The sequence below is a fragment of the Rhinolophus sinicus genome, chromosome 16 (genome assembly GCF_057876585.1).
Source record: "Rhinolophus sinicus isolate RSI-liver-muscle chromosome 16, RSI-T2T, whole genome shotgun sequence".
NCBI classification, from domain to species: Eukaryota; Metazoa; Chordata; class Mammalia; order Chiroptera; family Rhinolophidae; genus Rhinolophus; species Rhinolophus sinicus.
Genome location: NC_142516.1, coordinates 52728179 through 52747460, shown reverse-complemented (window position 1 = coordinate 52747460; position 19282 = coordinate 52728179). Strand labels below are relative to the sequence as shown.

General features: G+C 39.8%; 1 protein-coding gene across 5 annotated transcripts in view; it reads right to left on the bottom strand.

Moving 5' to 3' along the window:
• Nucleotides 1–16596, bottom strand: part of RIC1 (RIC1 partner of RAB6A GEF complex) — a 96914-nt gene extending 80318 nt beyond the window's left edge. For 3 of the 5 annotated variants that reach the window (XM_019727155.3, XM_019727157.3, XM_074330459.2), the window contains exon 1: nt 16237–16596. In XM_019727155.3, coding sequence (XP_019582714.3) covers nt 16237–16380 — 144 coding nt within the window. In that variant the 5' untranslated portion in view covers nt 16381–16596. The remainder of the gene's footprint in view (nt 1–16236) is intronic. The other 2 variants (XM_019727156.3, XM_019727159.3) reach the window with 1 other exon arrangement.
• Nucleotides 16597–19282: the final 2686 nt, after the last annotated feature.

The following is a 19282-nucleotide window of genomic DNA, read 5'->3' as shown; positions in this document are numbered from 1 at the left end:
AGGACGCAGACCTCGCTCAGTGCGCCGAGCTCGCTGCTTCCCGGAGCTACCGCAGCTGTGGGAGAGGGAAGAACTCGGACTGCTAGGGCTCCGCCAGGGCTCCACAGGGCTGAGGGGACAGCATATAACACGGATGAACCCAACGCTCACAGCAGAGACCTCGGAGAAAAGACTGAGGGAAAAAGCCTGAAAACGGTGGTTTAAGCCCGCACTGCCGAGCAGAGAACGGAGCCTTAGGCACTGAGACTAGCCGCCCCCTCCCTACCCTCCCAGAGCTCGCCCCGCCCCCACCTGCCCGGTGCTAGAAGCGAAACAGTAGCAGTGTCAGATCAAAACAACAGAAAATTTGCTGTTTTGAGATCTGTGGACCGCAAACACAAATTCACAGCCCAACTAGTTCCAGCAAAGGGGAGAGAGCTGTGGAAGCAGGACCGGCTGTGGTGGTGGTCGCCGCCATTGCTCTGGGCCACCTCTCACAACTCACCCCGCCCCTGACCCCACCTATCTGGGCGGATCCCTGCAGGAGTAAACAGAACTGCTGAAATATATGGGCTCTGAATCAGCAGCTGGAAGAGCTTTCGAACATCAAAAGCTCTCCGCATACCCACCGGGACACTGCGCCCTGTGACCTAGACGAACTATTAACAGAGGAGAAGCCCGTCTCCCAGGGAATCCCCCCTTTGTGTGAGAAGTTGGAATAGTGCAGAGAAAACATAGCATTACTGTGTGGGAGAGGAAAATAAGTCGCAGTTGGAGAAATAATAAAACATTCTACCAACAAGTACTGGCAAACAAAAGAAAGACCGCTTTCTATCAACCTGTTGCAGAAGTCACTCCTGTAGATGTCTAGGAAGAGAAATAGTAAACCAGTAATCACCATGAATAACCAAGGCAACAAGATAGCTCAGAAAGAAAGTGAAAAATCTCCAGAGAAGGCACTTAAAGATACAGAAATATGTGACTTAAATGACAGAGAATTCAAGATTGCAGTTCTGAAAAAACTCAACGAGATACAAGAAAACACAGATAGGCAGTTAAAGGAACTCAGAAACTCAATCAAAGAACAGCATGAGCATTTTACGAAAGAGATTGAAATCTTAAAAAAGAACCAAATAGAATTTCTGGAGATTAAGAACTCAATAGAAGAAATTAAGAATGAAATAACCATCTTAGGTAGTAGAGTTGACCAGATGGAGCAAAGAATCAGTGACATCGAAGATAGAAACCTGGAAATGACACAAATTGAAGAAGAAAGAGACTTGAGACTTAAAAGAAATGAAAGAACTCTACAAGAACTTTCTGACTCCATCAGAAAGAGCAATATAAGAATAATGGGCATACCAGAAGGAGAAGAAAGAGAGAAGGGAACAGAGAATATATTCAAACAAATTGTCGATGAGAACTTCCCAAATTTGTGGACAGAACTGGACCCTCGAATCCAAGAAGCAAACAGAACACCTAGTTACCTCAATCCCAACAGACCTTCTCCAAGGCACATTGTATTGAAGCTGTCTAAAATCAACGACAAAGAAAGAATCCTCAAGGCAGCCAGGGAAAAGAAGACGGTAACTTACAAAGGAAAGCCCATTAGATTATCATCAGATTTTTCAGCAGAAACTCTACAAGCCAGGAGGGAGTGGAACCAAATATTCAAACTATTGAAAGAGAGAAACCATGAGCCAAGAATAATATATCCAGCAAAGATATCCTTTAGATATGAAGGAGGAATAAAGACCTTTCCAGACATACAGAAGTTGAGGGAATTTTCTAATACACGACCTGCACTACAAGAAATACTAAAGGAGGCTATTCGACCACCATCAACAGGGACAATTTGTGGCAACCACAACTCAAAAAGGGGGAGAGTAAAGGCCTGAACCGGAATATGGGAATGGAGAAAGTAAGCGTGCTGAAGAAAATGGAATACTCTAAATACCAAACTTTCTTTTACATAAACTTAAGGGCAACCACTCAAAATAAATCCAGAATTGAAATATATACTGAAATAAAAAAAAAGAAACAGAGGGAAACATCATAGAATACCACCACACAGAAATAATAGACAACAACAAAAAGGCAAAAAAACAATGGAGACACAACCTTACCAGAAAACTAAGGATAGAATGACAGGAAATCCTCACATATCAATAATCACCCTAAATGTAAATGGACTGAACTCACCAATAAAAAGGCACAGAGTAGCAGATTGGATAAAAAAACTAAACCCAACCATATGCTGTCTCCAAGAGACACATCTCAGCTACAAGGACAAGCATAGACTCAAAGTGAAAGGGTGGAAATTGACACTCCAAGCAAATGGTACCCAGAGAAAATCAGGTGTAGCCATAATGATATCAGATGAAACAGACTTCAAGGTGAAAAAGATAACAAGAGACAAAGATGGACATTTCATAATGGTGAAGGGGACTGTACAACAAGAAGACATAACAGTCATCAATATTTATGCCCCCAATCAGGGAGCACCGAAATACACCAAGCAACTACTAACAGAACTAAAGGGAGAAATTGACCAAAACACAATTATACTAGGGGACTTAAATACATCATTGACAGCTATGGATAGATCATCCAAACAGAAAATAAATAACGAAATAGTAGCCCTAAATGACACATTAGATGAAATGGACATAATTGACATTTATAGAGCACTTCATCCTAAAACATCAGACTATACATTCTTTTCTAGTGTACATGGAACATTCTCAAGGATAGACCATATATTGGGACATAAAATCAGTCTCAACAAATTTAAGAAGATTGAAATCATACCAAGCATATTCTCTGATCACAAGGCTTTGAAATTGGATATCAACTGTAAAAAGAAAGCGGGAAAAAACACAAATACATGGAGATTAAATAACATACTTTTAAAGAAGGACTGGGTCAAAGAAGAAATTAGAGGAGAGATCAAAAGATACATAGAAACAAATGACAATGAAAATACATCCTACCAAAATTTTTGGGATGCAGCGAAAGCAGTTTTAAGAGGGAAATTTATCTCACTACAGGCCTATCTCAAGAAACAAGAAAACTCCCAAATAAATAACCTCATGTTACACCTTAAAGAACTAGAAAAAGAAGAACAAGTAAAACCCAAGGTCAGCAGAAGAAAGGAAATAACAAAAATTAGAGCAGAACTAAATGAAATAGAGAACAAAAAGACAATAGAAAAAATTAATATGACAAAGAGCTGGTTCTTTGAAAAGATTAACAAAATTGACAAACCCTTGGCTAAACTTACTAAGATAAAAAGAGAGAAGACACTGATTAACAAAATCAGAAACGTAAAAGGGGAAGTTATCACGGACACCACAGAAATACAAAGGATCATCCAAGAATACTATGAAGGACTATATGCCACCAAATTCAACAACCTAGAAGAAATGGACAAGTTCTTAGAAACATATAGCCTTCCAAGGCTGAACCATGAAGAACTGGAAAATCTAAACAGACCGATCACCAGTAACGAAATTGAATCAGTCATCCAAAACCTTCCCAAAAGCAAAAGTCCGGGACCAGATGGCTTCACTAGTGAATTCTACCAAACCTTCAAAGAGGATCTAATACCAATTCTGCACAAACTCTTCTAAAAAATTGAAGTAGAGACAGTACTCCCTAACTCATTCTATGAGACCAACATTACCCTGATACCAAAACCTGGTAAGGATCACACAAAAAAAGAAAACTACAGACCAATATCTCTAATGAATACCGATGCAAAAATCCTAAATAAAATTCTAGCAAATCGAATACAACAATGCATTAAAAAGATTATTCATCACGACCAAGTGGGGTTCATCCCCGGGGCACAAGGATGGTTCAACATACGCAAATCCATCAATGTGATACATCACATAAACAAAATAAAGGACAAAAATCATATGATTATATCAATTGATGCAGAAAAAGCATTTGACAAGATACAACATCCATTTATGATTAAAACACTTAATCAAATGGGTATAGAAGGAAAATACCTTAACATAATAAAGGCCATATATGACAAACCCTCTGCTAATCTCATAATTAATGGAGAAAAACTGAAGCCCTTTGCTCTACGTTCAGGAACACGACAGGGATGTCCCCTATCACCTCTGCTTTTCAACATAGTGTTGGAAGTCCTTGCCAGAGCAATCAGGCAAGAGAAAGAAATAAAAGGCATCCAAATTGGGAATGAAGAAGTTAAATTATCACTCTTTGCAGATGACATGATGCTATATATAGAAAACCCTAAAGACTCCACCAAAAAGCTATTAAAAACAATCAACGAATACAGTAAAGTTGCTGGCTACAAAATCAACGCACAAAAGTCCATTGCCTTCCTATATACTAACAATGAAATCTCAGAAAAAGAAATACAAAAAACAATTCCTTTTGCAATTGCAGCAAAAAGAATAAAATACCTAGGAATAAACTTAACCAAGGATGTGAAAGACATATATGCTGAAAACTATAAGACATTTTTGAAAGAAATTGAAGAAGACACAAAGAAATGGAAAGACATTCCGGGCTCATGGATTGGAAGAATCAACATAGTTAAAATGGCCATATTACCCAAAGCAATATACAGATTCAATGCAATCCCCATCAAAATCCCAATGGCATATTTTAAAGAAATAGAACAAAAAATCATCAGATTTGTTTGGAACCACAAAAGACCCCGAATAGCCAAAGCAATCTTAAGGAAAAAGAACAATAATGGAGGTATCACACTTCCTGACTTTGGCTTGTACTACAGGGCTACAATAATCAAAACAGCATGGTATTGGCAGAAAAACAGACACATAGACCAATGGAATAGAATTGAGAACCCAGAAATAAAACCACATAAATATGGACAGATAATTTTTGACAAAGAAGCTAAAAACATACAATGGGGCAAAGACAGCCTCTTCAATAAATGGTGCTGGGAGAATTGGATAGCCACGTGCAAAAGAATGAAACTGGACTGCTATTTGTCACCATGTACCAAAGTTAATTCAAAATGGATCAAAGACTTAAGCATAAGACCTGACACAATAAACTGCATAGAAGAAAACATAGGTACTAAACTTATGGACCTTGGGTTCAAAGAACATTTTATGAACTTGACTCCAAAGGCAATGGAAGTAAAAGCTAAAATAAACAAATGGGACTATATGAAACTTAAAAGCTTCTGCACAGCAAAAGAAACCATTGACAAAATAAAGAGGCCACCAACTGAATGGGAGAAGATTTTTGCAAACAGTGCCTCCGATAAGGGGCTAGTATCCATAATATACAAGGAACTCATGCAACTCAACAACAAAAAAACAAACAACCCAATTGAAAAATGGGCAGAGGACTTGAAGAGACATTTCTCCAAAGAGGACATACAAATGGCAAATAGACATATGAAAAAATGCTCAACATCACTAATCATCAGAGAAATGCAAATCAAAACCACAATGAGATATCACCTCACCCCAGTCAGAATGGCTATCATCAACAAGACAAATAGCAACAAATGTTGGAGAGGCTGTGGAGAAAAAGGAACCCTCATACACTGTTGGTGGGAATGCAGACTGGTACAGCCGTTATGGAAGGCAGTGTGGAGTTTTCTCAAAGAATTACGAATAGAATTGCCATATGACCCAGCAATCCCTCTTCTGGGTATCTACCCAAAAAATCTGAAAACATTTAGAAATAAAGACACGTGTGCTCCAATGTTCATTGCAGCTTTGTTTACGGTGGCCAAGACATGGAAACAACCAAAATGTCCTTCGATAGATGAATGGATAAAGAAGTTGTGGTATATATACACAATGGAATACTATTCGGCTGTAAGAAAAGATGATATAGGAACATTTGTGACAACATGGATGGATCTTGAGAGAGTAATGCTGAGCAAAACAAATCAGACAGAAAAAGCAGAGAACCATGCGATTTCACTGATATGTGGTATATAAACCAAAAACAACAAAAGAACAAGACAAACAAATGAGAAACAGAAACTCATAGACACAGACAATAGTTTAGTGGTTGCCAGAGGGTAAGGGGGGCGGGGGGTGGGGGGTGGGAGATGAGGGTAAGGGGGATCGAATATATGGTGATGGAAGGAGAACTGACTCTGGGTGATGAACACACAACGGGATTTATAGATGATGTAATACAGAATTGTACACCTGAAATCTATGTAATTTTACTAACAATTGTCACCCCAATAAATTTAATTAAAAAAAAAAAAAAAGAAAAAGAAAAAGAAAAAAAAAAATAAGTCAGACTTCATCAAAATTAAACTTTTGCTCTCTAAAAGGCACCATTAAGAAACTGAAAAGACAAATTACAGACTGTGATAAAATATATGCAAATCATATTTGATAAAGAACTTGTATCCAGAGTATATAAAGAACTCTTGTAACTCAATAAGACACTAATTTTTTTAAAAATGGGCAAAGGATATGAATAGATATTTCACTAAATAAGGTATATAAATGGCTAATAAAAACATGAAAAGATGCTCCACATTGTTACTAGGAAAACACAAATTAAGGCCACAATGAGATACCACTACAAGTTCACTAAACTGGCCATAATAAAAAAAAACCTGACAATAACAAGTGTTGAAAAGAATGCAGAGAAACAGAGACCTTCATACATTGTTGGTGGGAATGTAAAAATTTGGCAGTTTCCTAAAAAGCTAAACATAAATTTACTATATGACCTAGCAGTTCCATTCCTAGGTATCTCCCTACAAGTAATGACACTATATATCCACACAAAGACACACAGACAATATATTTATATAGTAGTATTATTCATTATGGCTCCAAGTTAGAAATAATCCAAATACCCATCAACTGGGGAGTAGATTTTAAAAACTGTCGTATATTCATACAATGGGATAATATTCAGCAATAAAAAGGAGTACCACGAAAAACAATATGCTAAATAAAAGCAAGACACAAAAGACCATGCAGCATATGACATTTATATGAAATTTCCAGAAAAGCCAATCCAAAGGGAGAAAAAGCAGGCCCATGGTTTCCTGGGGCTGGAGTAAAAGCAAAGGTTGAATCCAAACAGGAATAATACTTTTGGGGTTGCCAAAAATGTTCTAAAACTAGACGGTGATCACGGTTGCATACCTCTACAAATTTACTAAAAATCACTGTATACTTACTATGTATATTTATACACCTCTATAAAACTATTAGAAAATTAAACCACAGCAAATTCTACTGTATATCCACAATATCCAAAATTTCATATGTAAACTTATCTATCATTTATAATTGAAATAAGGCAAATCATGTGGGGAGACGGGTTTGTGATAGCAATTCAAATTAAGCAATTATAATGAAACTGAAAGAAAGAAAGGTAATATACCTTGATTCCAAACAATTGATTCTTGCTGATCAATAAAAAAAATTAAGTAACTGTCTCACTTTGTAGCAAGTCTGAATTCTAGGATATTTTTAAATAGTGAATTTTTCCTAATTTCCTAAGTTAGATTAATAAATGCTTTACTTAGCAGTAAATGGAATGTTTTAATGCAGTATTTCCTATGCCACCATTTTAGGGGACATACAAACACTGTATTAAATATTTAATCAGTAAGAAAATTATTTCAATTTTTCTTTATTCTTTTCATTTAGATAAGAAATCTGCTTGAGGTGCTAGTTTACTTCTAAACATGTCTCATGTATCGACTAACTGCTGTTTTTAAAATGGCAAGAGCCTTTAGCAGGAAATGATTTTTATAACATTGTTTTCATTGTATTCCTTCATACAGTAACCCTCTCTTCATACAAGTGGTGCTAGCTTTCCAATTATAGTAAAGATATAAATTATTCTGAAAGATAATTTCAAGAGTTAGATTGGATACACAGTATGAGGACGGCAAAAATCATGAATGAGGCATGTGAAGGGCCTAAATTCAGGAAACTTTGTTTTCCATGATGTAATGCACCTAGTTCACAGTAAACTCTGAATGTTTACCTGTAATATCGATCATGTCAACAATTCACAAGCACTTTAAAGATGGGTGAAATGTCTTTATTTAAATGTGTTTATACTGCTTTTCTGTGTGACTTTCCATAGAGCACGTCAATATAAACACACACTGGGAACCAATAGTTCCCACTGGTTATATGACTGCACAATAGTTTAAGTTTTGAGAAACTACAGATGACCTAATAATTAAAGTAGGACCCTTTATCAGGTACCACTTTTATTTCCAGCTTTATTGAGATGTAACTGACATACAACATTGTGGAAGTTTAAAACGTATGTGTTGATTTGATACACTTACATCTTACAAAATGACTACCACTAGTGTTAGCTAACACCCCCATGTCACCTAATTATCATTTCTTTTTTGTGGTAAGACCACTTAAGATCTACTACTCTTAGCAACTTTAAAGTATATAACATAGTATTATTAACTATAATCACAATGCTGTATATTAGATCCCCAGAACTTACTCATCTTATAGCTGGAAGTTAGCACCAGCATCTTCCCTTTTCACCAACTGCCCCAGCCTCTGGTAACCACCATTCTAGTCTTTGTTTCTATGAATTCAGCTTTTTTGGATTCCACATATAAGTGATATCATACAGTATTTGTCTTTGTCTGACTTATTTCACTTAGCATAATGCCCTCAAGGTCCATCCATTTGTTGCCAAGGGCAAAATGTCCTTCTTTCTCAAGGCTGGATAATATTCCATCATTTACATCTTCTTTACCCGTTCATCATCCATTAACAGACATAGGTTATTTCCATATCTTGGCTAGTGTGAAGGACATGTACTACTTTTTTGTTTGTTTTATTTTGTTCTTTAGGTTTCACATATAAGTGAAATCACATTGCATCTGTCTTTCACTGTCTGACATACTCTACTCAGCACAACACCCTCAGGTCCATCCATGCCAACACAGATGGCAAGAACCCATTCTCATCCATGGCTGAGGAATATGCCATTGTATATATGTACCACCTCCTCTTTATCCATTCATTCATCAGTGAACACCCAGGCTGCCTCCATATCCTGGCTATTGTAAGTAATGCTGCAATGAACAAATGGATGCACACATCCCCTTGAGGTAGAGTTTTGGGTTTCTTTGGATAAATACCAAGAAGTGGAATTACTGGGTCATCCTTTGTCTTTTGTTACATAGCCTTTGTTTTAGTCTACTTTATCTGGTATAACTATTTCTACCCCAGCTTCTTGTTTGTTTCCATTTTCATGAAATATCTTTTTCCCATCCCTTTACATTTGTGTCTTTCGATCTGAAGTCTCTTGTAGGCAGTATATGTAAGGGTCTTGTTTTCTTATCCATTCAGCCATCCTATGTCTTTTGAAGCATTTAACCCATTTACATTGAAAGTAATTGTTGACAGATATATAGTTATTGCCATTTTATTATTCATATTTTTAATCTTTTTTATTTTTCCATTTTAAAGAAGTCCCTGTAAGATTCCTTGTAATACTCACTTGGCGGTGAGGAACTCCTTTAGTTTTTTCTTGTCTGGGAAGCTATGTATCTGTCCTTCGATTCTAAATGATAGCTTTGCTAGATAATCTTGGTTGTAGGTCCTTACTTTTCATCACATTGAATATTTTGTGCCAATCTCTTATGGCCTGCAAAGTTTCTGTTGAGAATTCAGCTAACAGTCTTATGGGAGTTCTCTTGTACGTAATGAACTGCTTTTACCTTGCTGTTTTTAAGATTCTTTCTTTGTCTTTAACCTCTGGCATTTTAATTATGTCTTGGTGTGGGCCTCTTTGGGTTTATTTTATTTGCGACTCTATGATTCTTGGGCTTGTATATCTGTCCAAGTTAGGGAAGTTGACTGTCATTATTTCTGCAAATTGGTTTTCAATTCCTTGCTTTCTCTCTTCTCCTTCTGGTACCCCTATGATGCAAATGTTGGCATGCTTGATGTTGTCCCAGAGGCCCCTTAAATCAGCCTCATTTTTTTAAAAAAATTCTTTTTTCATTTTCCTGTTCTGAATGGGTGTTTTCTGCTACCCTGTCTTCTAAATTGCTGATTTGATCCTCTGCTTCAGTTAACCTACTATTAATTCCCTCTAACGTATTCTTCATTTCAGTTATGGTATACTTTATTTCTGACTGGTCTTTTTTTAAATGGTTTCTATCTCCATTTTTATGTTTCATATCTCATTGTTGAAGTTCTCCGTGACATCACTGAGCATCCTTAAAACCAGTGTTTTGAAAAGTGCGTCTCGTAAATTGTCTCCATTTTGTTTTGTTCTTTTCTGGAGCTCTGTTCTGTTCTTTCATTTAGGACACATTTCTTTGTCTCCCCATTTTGGCTGCCTCCCTGTGTTTGTTTCTGTGTCATTAGGTAGAGTTGCTATGCTTCCTGGTTTTAGTACAGTGGCCTTATTTAGCAGGGGTCTTGTGGGGCCCAGTAGCAGTCTCCTTGGTCATCAGAGCTGGGTGCTCCAGGTGTGTTCCCCCTTGTGTGGGTTGTGGGTGCCCTCTTGCAGTTGAGCCTTGGTTGCTGTTTGCACATTAATGGGAGGGAGTTACCCTCAGGCTGATTGGTTGTGAGAAATGGCCGTGAGTACAGTGGAGGAGCTGTGGTGCAAACGCTAACCCTATAGGGCACATTTCGCTTTAGCAGGGCTCTGGAAGCTGCCCAGTCTGCCCTTTGGAAGTGTCATCCTTGGATGTGGCCAGCTGATGCTCCAGTCTTAAGCTGGACATTGGGTGTGCCAGCCCTACCTGGGGCCTCCTGGGAGGATCTCCACCTCAGGTTAAGTTCAGCTGCAGCCTGTGCCCTGCCTGGGGTCACGGAGTATGAGCCACAAAGCACTCCACAGATGGCTGCCACCTGCACTGGACTTGGAGGTGCCTCAAGAGGCCAAGCCGTGAACCAAGGCCATGTGCCACCAGTGCTGGGCTTAGGACTGCTCAGCCATAGGTACAGGACATACGAAAGACTGATGCCATTTGTCTGGGTTTGTGAACCTTTCAGAGATTTTAGGAAAGCCTGCAGCATGAGCCAAGACAGGCCATTTATATGGAAAAGCCATTAGAAGTGGCTTGGGTGTGCCCAAAAATGGGTAGGGTGGGGTTTCAAGAAATCACCAGGGCAGGGCAAACGACAGGTTTTAGCCAGGTTGATGGAGACTCAGATATAGCGGCTGCCTGTGTCTGCCAGCTGGGAGGGAGGAGGGCTCAACAAAGAAACAATGGCGTCTATCAGTTCCTCTGTCCAGGAGAAAGCTGCCCTCCCGCAGCCCTCGCCCTGCAGCCAGACAATTCAGTTTGTCCCTGTATGACCCTGGTACCTTTCAAGCTGCTGCCTCAGCACTGGGGCTCAGAGTGAGGCCGTCAGTGAGTAAGTCTGTGTACGGTCCCTTTAAGAGGAGCGCCTGAGAGTGCAGCTTCCCTTCGTCTCACTCAACCACAATCTTTGCTGGTTTTCACAACCAGAAATTATGGAGATTTGTCTCCCCGGCACTGGAACCTTGGCTAGGGAGTCTGGTATGGGGTTGGGATCCCTCGCTTTTCTGGAGGGGACCTCTGCAGCGAGATATCCTCCCAATTTTTAATGGTCACTCAAAGGTGTGGGACCAGCCTGTTCCATGTCTCTGTCCCTCCTCCCAGTCCCAAGGTGGCTTCTTCTATGGTCCTTAGTTATAGGGCTTTGGTTCAGCTAGACCTCAGACAATTCTCAATGATGGTTTTTCTGTACTTTAGTTGTAATTTTGATGTGCTCATGAGAGGAAGTAAGCACAGCGTTTACCTACTTCACCTTCTTGACTGGAAAACCTATACCACTTTTCGAAATAATTTGTACTGTGTGTAAGAAAAGAAATTCACCAGCACTTATATAACTCTCTCTACTATAAGCTTTTCTGAATTTAAATGGTAATTTAGTACCATCATATTATTTTATTTTATTTTATTTTTTAAGGAGGGCACAGCTCACAGTGGCCCATGCAGGGATCATACTGGTAACCTTGGTGTTATCAGCACCATGCTCTAACCAACTGAGCTAACCAGCCACCCCTACCATGTTTTTTAAATGACATGTCAACACTTAAAATCTTCCAATTATTAAACCTTAAAAAAAAAATACTATGCATAGGACAGATATCGTATATTCATTATTTAAAAAAATACTTATTAAGCATATGTTTTTACGAGGTACTATAAATAACACAAAATAAGATCATTTCTGCCTTCCAGTAACTTATAATCTACTTGGAGAAATAAAACACGTGGCAAACTTAAAATACAAAAGTAGTTCATAAAAAAACTGAACACTTCTAGTTGTGGTAAACAATGATTCATATAGAAAGTAGACTTTCAACAGAAGCAAAAGGATGGATAATATTCTGATAAGCAGAAATGGGGCAATAGAGCATTCCAAGAGGGGAGTGTCTCTGATATCAAACTAAGGAGTTTGAACTTCATTCTTTAACCAACCCTAAAAGACTTCCAAGCAGTGGTTTATAAGGAAGGCTCTCTGAAGGCAGTAACAGAATAGAATTGAAAGAGTGAGAAATGGAATAGGAGTTGGGAAAAGGTAGGTACAAATTAAATGACCTTCCTGAGGTCACACAGTTAACCATATACCCGATCCTCCAACTTGCTTTTCTTAACACCTATCTCATTATTTTCCATTATTAACATACACCAACAAGAACGTAAGTTTCTATTCAGTTACTCAAAGATACACAATTTATTTCATAAGCCTAGTAATTATTTGCCTATTTAAGCTTTTTATTAGTAAACTTTACAATGATAACTTAAAATTTTTTCATTTACTGTATTAACACACTAACATCTTTGAATAAAATGTTGTTACATAGAGCACACCCCTTCATCCCTTTCATATCTGCTTATTTATGCTATCTTTCACAAGAGGTGTTCAAAAATACTGCTGAGGATAAGTTATATGTTTGAAATAACCAATGACCTGAAAATTGAGATAAGACTAATTTAGAATTACATATTACACTCTAAGGCATCATTTTGTGTAAACTTTCATATTCACAGTTAAGCAGTATATTACAGGAATGATTCTAGGCTCTCTGGTACACTACAAAACTCAATTCATTTCACAAAGCATCCATGTCAATCATAAATTATAATGTGCTTTGAACAGCAGCTTCATCCTCAAAGCTGATACTAGTCCTTGCACAATACCCTTGGCAGAAATACATCACCAGTTGCACCTCTACTACCCCAATTTAACACATACACATCAAACATTTTTTGAGCACCCTTTTTGGGCTCCAAAATACATGAATGATCCCTGATGTAAACTCTTAAGTAGTTTTTAGAACTCCTAAGTAGAATCACAAAGTAGAGAAAGCAAATTTACATCAAGTTACACCGAAACAAGTTACACCCTCACATGAAAAAGGAAATCAAAAAACAAAGTGACTATCTACAGAAACTCTTTTGTTCATAAACACATCTCAACAGCACACTACATACACTGTTATTTTTTCAAATTTGGAGTCTGGAAAGAATTTTGAAGAGATACAACTCTATAACACTGAGATTCCAAATAGCTACTAAGGGTATATAATAGCTATAAAAGGTACATAAAAGTCCACTAGAAGAATCATAAAATATACAAAAGTTATTCTTAGATATTTTATTTTAATGTTTCCATAGTCTCATGACTAATCAACATTTTTCACATGGCAATTCTTTTGGACACTAAAAAACCCCAGCTTAGACCAATAAATGCACGTTCCTTCCATAAGGCTAGTTTTCTTTTTTTAAAAATATATTCCTCCTAACTGAGTTTAACTTACTGAGAGACCTAACAAAATTTCAAGTAAGCAAATAGTGTTATATCCTCTCATCTCTTTGATGTCTCTCCCAGTCTCCAAAAGCCCTCAAGCAGCTTTTAAGACCTCAACTCCGTAAAATCCTTTAGATCTTCAAAATTCACTTTATTCTATAAAATTACTTGCATACACAACCTCTCCAAAATCAAAGCTTTCATGTTCTCATGCAAACATTTTAGACCAATTCACTCTAAGTTACGTAGGAATAGCTAATGGCTCATCAATTCAGCTAGAGGTGTTTTCATATTTAAAAGAAGTTTGTTAACCTAATTTAACTTACAGTTTCAGTAAGTTTAAAAATTGAAAACTAAAAACTTTCAGATTTAGTGAAAAAAAAAAAAAAAGCATATCCCAGGAAAAGGTGACTGAAAGCTGGAGTCTGGAACCTGTTCCCCATTCACCCAGTTACATAATCAATCTAGTCCAATACTTGATTTTTAAAGTGAAAAAGCCCATGCCAGAGATCAAGATTAACTACTCATAAACCTACAGTAGTTTGCAGTCTCCCCTAAGGTATTCTCGTATTTCATTTCACCCATACTTCTAAATCCACAGATTCCCTACAACCTAACATTTTGCACACTGGATCTTAATGGTAGTGGCCCCAGGACTTCTGTAAAAAGTAGCTAGCTATCTGTGTATAGGGTAGGAGTTTGAATGAAAGGAGTATGAGTAGTTTTAAATCCCAGCACTGCCTTAGATTTACTATTATCTAACTTCAAAAACAAAAACACAGATATTCTTAATATTCATAATATCCCTAAGAAAGTTGAGGCACATTTTTTTTTTGGTCTTTTACAGAGGCATAAAGTAACCTATAGGCTTCTGCTCTATTCATCCCTCAAATTACGTTTAATTCTACCTAAAAATAACTTAGGTCTGACTTTTTAGAGAGAAGGAAAGTTAAATTTTAGTCTTTACAATTTGTTACATCAGAGTGAAGTTACGCATTAAACTCAGAAGACAATTTAAAGTTCAAGCTATAATTATTTTTTTCTGCATATGCTTTGAAGGTAATAGTTATACACACCCAAAATAAAAAAAATTATTCAATTGGCGCACAGACACTTTAAATGAATTAGTACCTTATTTAAGAACCAAATGATACACAATATACATATTCAAAAATGTAATCAAGCACCAGACAGAACAGTCAAACTGCTGGTCTTATGATAGCCTATTTTGTTTTGATATATATTTAAAAGTTAAATGAGCCAGAACTTAATGGCAAATAGTCTGATTTACAGCCTATGATAGTCATTCACATAAGGGAGACACCAGAAATGTCTAAATCTCATTTTTACCAGGATTGTGTGTGAGGATAGTCAAGGAAGGGCCTTGTAGGCATTCAAATGGTCAAATACAGAGCGCTGAGGGTTTAAACTAATTTTAACTAGTCAGTATTTCACATAGGTCTAATAAAACCAAGGTGACAACCTATTTCCATATGGTCAAGTTAGCTTCGAAAAGAGAAAATTTTCACTCTGACATCGATTAGTACTGCCTTCGTTGGAAAAACACACACAAAAACCAGTAACATTTTTATAACCTATTCTGTAGCTTTTATAGACAAACCCATAGAGCAGCGTTCTTCGAAAAGAGAGAATATCCCATCCACCACCTACTTTTTTAAGTCTTTTCTCTTATGTACTCGCTAATTAGAAACAAGACAAACAAAAACAAAAACAGGATTCACAGAAAGCAAGAACAAAACTCAGTTTCATGCTCTTCCCAAATCTTATTATTTCCAGGTGCTGATACCCTGGAGTAGCCCGGCCAGATTTGAGTTCTACTTCCGCTCCTACTAGCCCCCTCTCCCCTTGCCCCCCCCCCCCACAGAGTAACATGTTAGGGTGAGGCGAGGAGCTGAAAAACCAGACCTTTAAGAAAAAATAAAGAACTCTGGCAGTAGTAGTTGCTAGAAATAAGTTATAACAGGCCTGTAAAGTCTGGCATAGGGTAAATCCCAACAGGCTTCCTCTAAGTCTCAAACAACGGCCTTTAAAGCAAGGGACGGCTGGGAACACAACAGTGACCAGATTTCTAACTGTGGAAAGTTCAAACAAAATTGTTCCTCGGGGAATTGGGGAAGGAAGAGGAGGGCAAGTTTGGGCTCGGCCGAGGGAGCGCGCGGGGACTGCACAGTGCGCGGTGGACGATCCAACACCGGGAGGCGCAGGAATTTTCAGCAGCAGCGACGACTGCATCCACCCCGGACTTCCATCCGGAGGACGTGCCCGGACCCGGAGATACGTGCGGCCAAGTAGGTGGAACAAACATGCGGAAAGCCAAGACAAGTAGGTCTTGCGCGAAGAGACAGGGTTCAGGGCCCTGGGTGGTAATTGAGGGCGGGACGGTACCGGGACCCCGGGTAGGGAGCAGCGAGAGGTGGCGGGAGGCTCTACTTACTCGGCTGTACCAGATGCTGAGGCGAGCCGGGGCCAGCACGGCGAAGAAAGTCCTCTGGGGGTCGGACTGAATGTGGAAAGGCGCCTCGGCCGGGCTCCCCAGAGGGCAGAGCAGCCTCTTGGGCCAGCCACTCAGGAAATACATGGTCCGCGCGGAGCCGCCGATGCCGCGGAGCCCGGCGGGCCCCGGCCCCGTCCGTCACACTTATCGGCCCGGGGCCTGACGCCCGCCTCCCACACCGCCACCGGCGGAGTCGGCGGCGGCAGCCGCAGGTCGGGGCATCTGCCCGCTGGCCGGGCCGAGCCGGGCCGACGCGATGCTAAGCGACGAAGCCACCTCAGAACTGACGGGGCCCAGTGTGGGGGAGGGAGAGGGAGGGAGGGAGAGTCGGGACTAAGAGGGGGCGGGAGGAACGCGGAGGCCCGCCCCGGCCCCGCCCCTTCCTTGGGCCGCATGGCGTCACCACTCTGCGCCGCGTGGGAAGGCTGTCGCGCGCGCGCGCGCACGCACTGGAGACTTCTCCCTTCCCCCTCGCTCAGTTTTCTGAAGCTCCGCCCTAATCTTCACGTGCGGCCGCCACGCATCGTCAATACGCATGCGCTTTTGTCCTTCTCTGCGCCTCCCACTCGTAATCTGGGCGCGAATGTGCAGGACCGGGAGGGCGGGACAATCGCCTGAGACTCGGAGGCAGGTGGGCAGAGCCAGGCGGGACGCGGCTGCGAGGCGACTCGGCCTGCGGAACATGCCCGTCCCCTAGCCTAGCCAAATTGACTTCCCTGGTGGATTGGTGAGACCCCTAATGAGGGCATCCCAGCGCGGCAACGCGGAGGTGGAGGAAAGGGTAGATTGAAGGGGAGCGCGAATCATGTGACGCTCCCTGCTTGGGTTCCCACCGTGGGCTCTTGTCTGAGACCTCTGTGCTGAGCTGTAGGGTCCTTGGCCCGGTGAGTCCCTTTTGCATGCCAAGGTCTGCAGTGAAAGGTGGTGGCGAAGTTCCTGCCCTCATGGAGTTTACATCCTGGAGAGGGCCTTTTTTCAATCCTTAAATAAACAGCCTACCGCGAAAAGGCCTGAGTCCTGTCCTCTGTCCTTTAGGAGTTCTAAATCTAGTAAATATTTTTGAATTCAGTTTGCATTCAAATGTCCTTTTGCCAGTCATAATGTTAGACAAGGTTAGTCTGGCTGTTTTGCACCCTCTGTAGGGTATGTGCCAGAAAAGACCTGGACTTAATTTTAGAGCTGGGACGGACTAGAGATTTTGTAGTTCAGTGGTTAATTTTTGGACCACAGGGATTATTTTAACAACAGTTTCTTTTAAAATATTGACCTAATGATTACCTCTGAATAGGAGGACAACTAAGTGGGGATAGAGTGTGAAGGGAGAGGGGTCTGGAATAAAAGATTTGCTTTTCATTGTCTACCTTTTTTGTACAATTTGAATGTTTCCATATGTTTATATTTTTCAATTAAAAAATAAATTTGAGTTAGCCCAGGTTAAAAAAACAATGTTAACTCACATTTAAAAAGTAGCAACTTAAACAGCAAAATAGGAAACAAAGTACTTTAACACATACCAGATGTAGAATTGTAGTTGGTATTCATTAAATATGTAACTTGCCATAATTTTTCTAAACATTCACTGCATTCTCCAAAAGGTGATCAAAGAACCCAGGATTCCTCAAATCAAAGTTGAAACTGCCTCACCACTCACTAACCGCTTGTGGTCAGTGTCTCCTGGTGTTTCCTCCCGCCATCCAGCACAGCAGCCTGGGACATAGTAAGAATAGTAAACTCTGAAAATATTTGTCAAATGTAACATTGGATAAAACCCTGATCTAGCTGAACTATACCATTAGACAAAGAGGTCCAGAGATGTTTCTTGACTTGCCAATATAAAATTGTAGAAGAATCAGTTGCATCATATTTTCTTCTAACCTACTCAGATTCAATTAGGCACTTGGCAGAAAGAGAGAGGAAATGAAAATAAGTTACATTACAGCAATTACACTGGCAATTTTACTGAGAGTGTATTTGTCCCAGCTCTTCATCAGAGGGTCTTTGTTCTCAACCTTCTAAGTGTGAGCATCTTTCTGCACTCATGCACAGTTCAAGGAACTTCTAAGTAATTTGTATTGCACTCAGTTTTAACTTGCTAACTTTAGAATTGAATTCCCCTGCCACACTCCTTTGTAGCAGTTACGGTGTGGGGACAGAGTCCCAGAGAGCAGTTTCCAAGCTCTCGGCCTCCCGTGGGGAGGTGCTGGCTCTGGTAGTGAATGACCATCAACTGTGATTGGTTGGCCATCAGCTGTAACCGGTTAGCCAAATGGCTACTGATGTAACTGCAGGGCTGTGTTGATTGGTTGGTTGGTCGGCAGGCAGTGAAGTGAATGGCAGACTGCAGATCGTGTCGTGTCATTACTACTGCGTGTGTCTCACCCCACTGCCAAAGAGAATATAGTGGTATGACTCCCCTATCTATGACTCTGTGGGTGTTCCTTTTTGGCCTAGCCATATCCTGCATTCTTATGTGGGGAGCAGAACCAGAGGCCCTGCAGGCCGCCATATGGTTTACAAAATATTTTCAAATGTATGACTTGATGTAATTCCACAGTAAATCTTCAAAGTAGCTGTGATGTTGTTCTCATTTTCTTAATTAGGAAACAGCCAGAGTGGTGGAGAAGCCTATAGTCACGTGTCTTAAAAAGAACTTGTCCTTCTGTAAACCCAGTGATCTTTAGACTGGATTGAACTGAGTCATCTGGTTGCTTGCTTCAATGAGAGGGAGAAGAGGAGATCCTCTGGGCCTTTTGGGGAAAAAAGTGAAATATCTGACTCTTCACAATCCCTTACTATGAGTTCCCTATTGTGATAGAAACCTTATGGACTAGATTTTTCAACTTTGAAGTATCATATTCCAACTTTCTTTTGTGAATTACATTAGCAATTCCCATGTCCTGGATCTTGCTTCTCTTCCTTCCCCTACCCCACCGCCATCTCTCTAGTCAAACTTATTGAAGTCTATTCTGAGCTAAGACTAAGCTGA